Here is a 2,882-nt window from a genome sequence, read left to right as displayed (position 1 = left end):
TGTGCAATCAGACGTAGGAAAATAGGGGTTTTGCGAATATTGCAAATGAGTATAGTATGACTAACGTAAGTAAATTGCAAAAATATTTAATAATTATATCAAAGTAGGTAACAACACAATATTTGCTTGGTGAATATTAATATTTTATGATAATATATATAAACAATTCTCATAATACACCTCACATGATTATAATTAAAAAAAGAGAAAAAAAAGTTGTCTCACTTTGAAAGAGAGATAGTAATGTTATAAAAAGAGAGATAGGTGAATAAAGTTTGTAACTTTGTCTTTTTGAGGTGCACGCCTTTAGTTTTATAAAACGTAAGAGAATACATTTAAGTTTCATAATTTATAAGAGAAAACCAAAAAATTCATAAATATCAACTGTTGAGCCCGAATAGAGTTCAAGTTCAAGCTTGATTCGAGTTGATGTTTGAGCTAGGTTTGAGCTTCAAATGAGCTTTAGTTTGAGTCTAAAAAATTGCATTTGAGTTCGTGTCGAGTTTAGTTTTTAACTTCTCGCGAGTCATTCGAGTTGATCTCGGGCTTGAGAAAACGACAGTGCAACATGGAAAATTTCATCGAGAGGATGTTTCAGTTTGTTAAGTTTGAAAAGTCCAAAGAGCGCAGACCAGCCACGGAGCTTGGAACTGAACAAGCGAAATGAGAATGTCAATCTAGTGCTAAAAAGGGAGAATAACAATCGGGCTCAATGCATGGCTTTGACTCCTAATTCTACCTTTAAAGGGCTTCGTTTCGACCTATGGAATCTCAATTCTGTAAAAGCCGGTCTTTGAGAGCATAAAGAGGGCCTTAGAATTCATAAAGAGGGTATTAGAATTCATACTATATCGAGTTCGAGTTGAGTATATCGATACTCGAGCTTGACTCGTATCATTTATACCTCTACCCGCATTTATTGATGGGAAGAATGCCTCTAATTCATAAATGGTACCTTGAATTATGTTGATGAACTATGTATGAACATTAAGTATACAATAGTCAACAAAAACAATTAGAACAACATAACCAAATAGCAATAGTCAATAGAAGCATAAATTGATAAAAATATCAAATAAAAATATATAACAATAGCAAGCACATGATCTTTATGTTGAATTGTTGAAGAACGAAAAAATTCAAGTATATAGATATAGCAATAAGCAATATCATTGGATCTTATTGGAGATAAAGAAAAAAAATTAGAGAGACAATAAACAATGACATATAATGAATGATCAATTAATTTTTTTATTTTATCCAATGTAATTAGTTGATATATTTTGGGGACTTATTATCTACTAAATTTTTTTTTGTTTTTGATTATATGCTACAATTTTTTGGGTTTCTTTAATTTATTAAACTTTTTTAGACTACTATTGTATTTTAAAGAAAAAATTTAGGCATCTGATATTTTTAGGACCTGAACGTACATCCATACCGCCCTCTTCTAAGAACGGCCCTTGTAACGCCCCAACCCACACATTGCATGTAATACATATTTCATACCAAAGAAATAAGTATTCATATACATTCGGGTCCACTAGTACAAGAAATCTACTATGACCAAACACAAGGTCCAAAAATTCCAAATACAATYTTRTACTAATCATCAGAGCTATGCATCAAAAGCAAATCTTCAACCAAAATGCACGAAAGAAAAGCACTAAATCTTTTCCTTTCCTTTACCTTCCACACTTCCTGCAATACACATTTTAAAACACAAAACRAGGGTTAGACTATAAAGTCTAGTGAGATACCCTATTCATGTCATTGCAGGGTGAAGGATCACCAAAATCTTTGCAAAATCAAGTATTCATATAAATAACAAATATATGAATCCATAATACCAAAATACCAAGTCATTTCTCAAATTCAAGCTATCACTTAGCTTATTCAATTCTCATACCTTTTGAACCAATTAGGTTCCGTACAATGCCACTTTTTAAACCTTTTTCTCAATGACGAGGTTTAACAAAGTTTAAGGCCAAAACAGTTCTTTTCTCCACAATAACATCCAATCTATGATTTCCAAATAAGAACCTTGATCCTAAATCCTTAAATCACAAAGAAATAAAGATTCCAGATCTAGGTAGTCTCAAAGGATATAATAGAAAGAGTTATATAAAACCACACACACAGATAATGCCACCCTTATAACAAATGGACACCTCTCCTTGATATGCCACCCTTATTTCTTCAAAACATTTATAAAATAATTCCAAATAGACCGCAGCCATTGGAATAATTTATAAATCAAAACATTTATATCAAAACTTCATTTTATGATACAATAACAATTTTCATCAAGCCACAAAATATCATTTCAAATTTGATCAACAAGTCCGATCAATCAAATCCGGTCAATATTCATCCGGATAACAAGTCCGGTCAACAATCCGGTCAACAATCCGGTCAACACTCATCCGGATAACAAATCCGGTCAACAAACCGCTCAAGGCTTGTCCGGTTTATACTAATCCGGTCACTAAACCGCTTAAGACTCATCCGGTTTAATACATGAGTTTTCCCACATTTGTCCGGATAACGAATCCGGACACCACATATACTTAAAATTTAAAACACAATTGAACGGATAACTAAACCGGACACTAGTCCGTTCAAGGTTCGTCCGGTTTAAGACTAAACCGCTCACCATTCAACCGGTTTACAACTCCGGACAACAAACCACTCTAAGGCTTGTCCGGTAAACTAATCCGTTTATCAATTAGCCGGTTTACAACTCCGGACAACAAACCACTCTAAGGCTTGTCCGGTAAACTAATCCGTTTATCATTTAGCCGGTTTACAACTCCGGTCAACAATAATCCGGATAATAAACCCTTCAAAATAAACCTCCCAAGATAAACCTCCCAATATAA

The 2,882-nt window shown here is 33.3% G+C and overlaps 1 protein-coding gene across 1 annotated transcript in view; it reads left to right on the top strand.

The window, feature by feature from the left end:
• Positions 1 to 716: 716 nt before the first annotated feature.
• Positions 717 to 2,882, top strand: part of LOC112521701 (polygalacturonase-like) — a 7,332-nt gene continuing 5,166 nt past the window's right edge. Inside the window, exon 1 of the mRNA XM_025130695.1 lies at positions 717 to 779. Coding sequence (XP_024986463.1) covers positions 717 to 779 — 63 coding nt within the window. The remainder of the gene's footprint in view (positions 780 to 2,882) is intronic.

This window comes from Cynara cardunculus, assembly GCF_001531365.2.
Source record: "Cynara cardunculus var. scolymus isolate 2C chromosome LG 11, CcrdV1, whole genome shotgun sequence".
NCBI lineage: Eukaryota > Viridiplantae > Streptophyta > Magnoliopsida > Asterales > Asteraceae > Cynara > Cynara cardunculus.
Note: the sequence above shows the minus strand (reverse complement) of the source record. Positions and strands in the feature narration are given on the sequence as shown.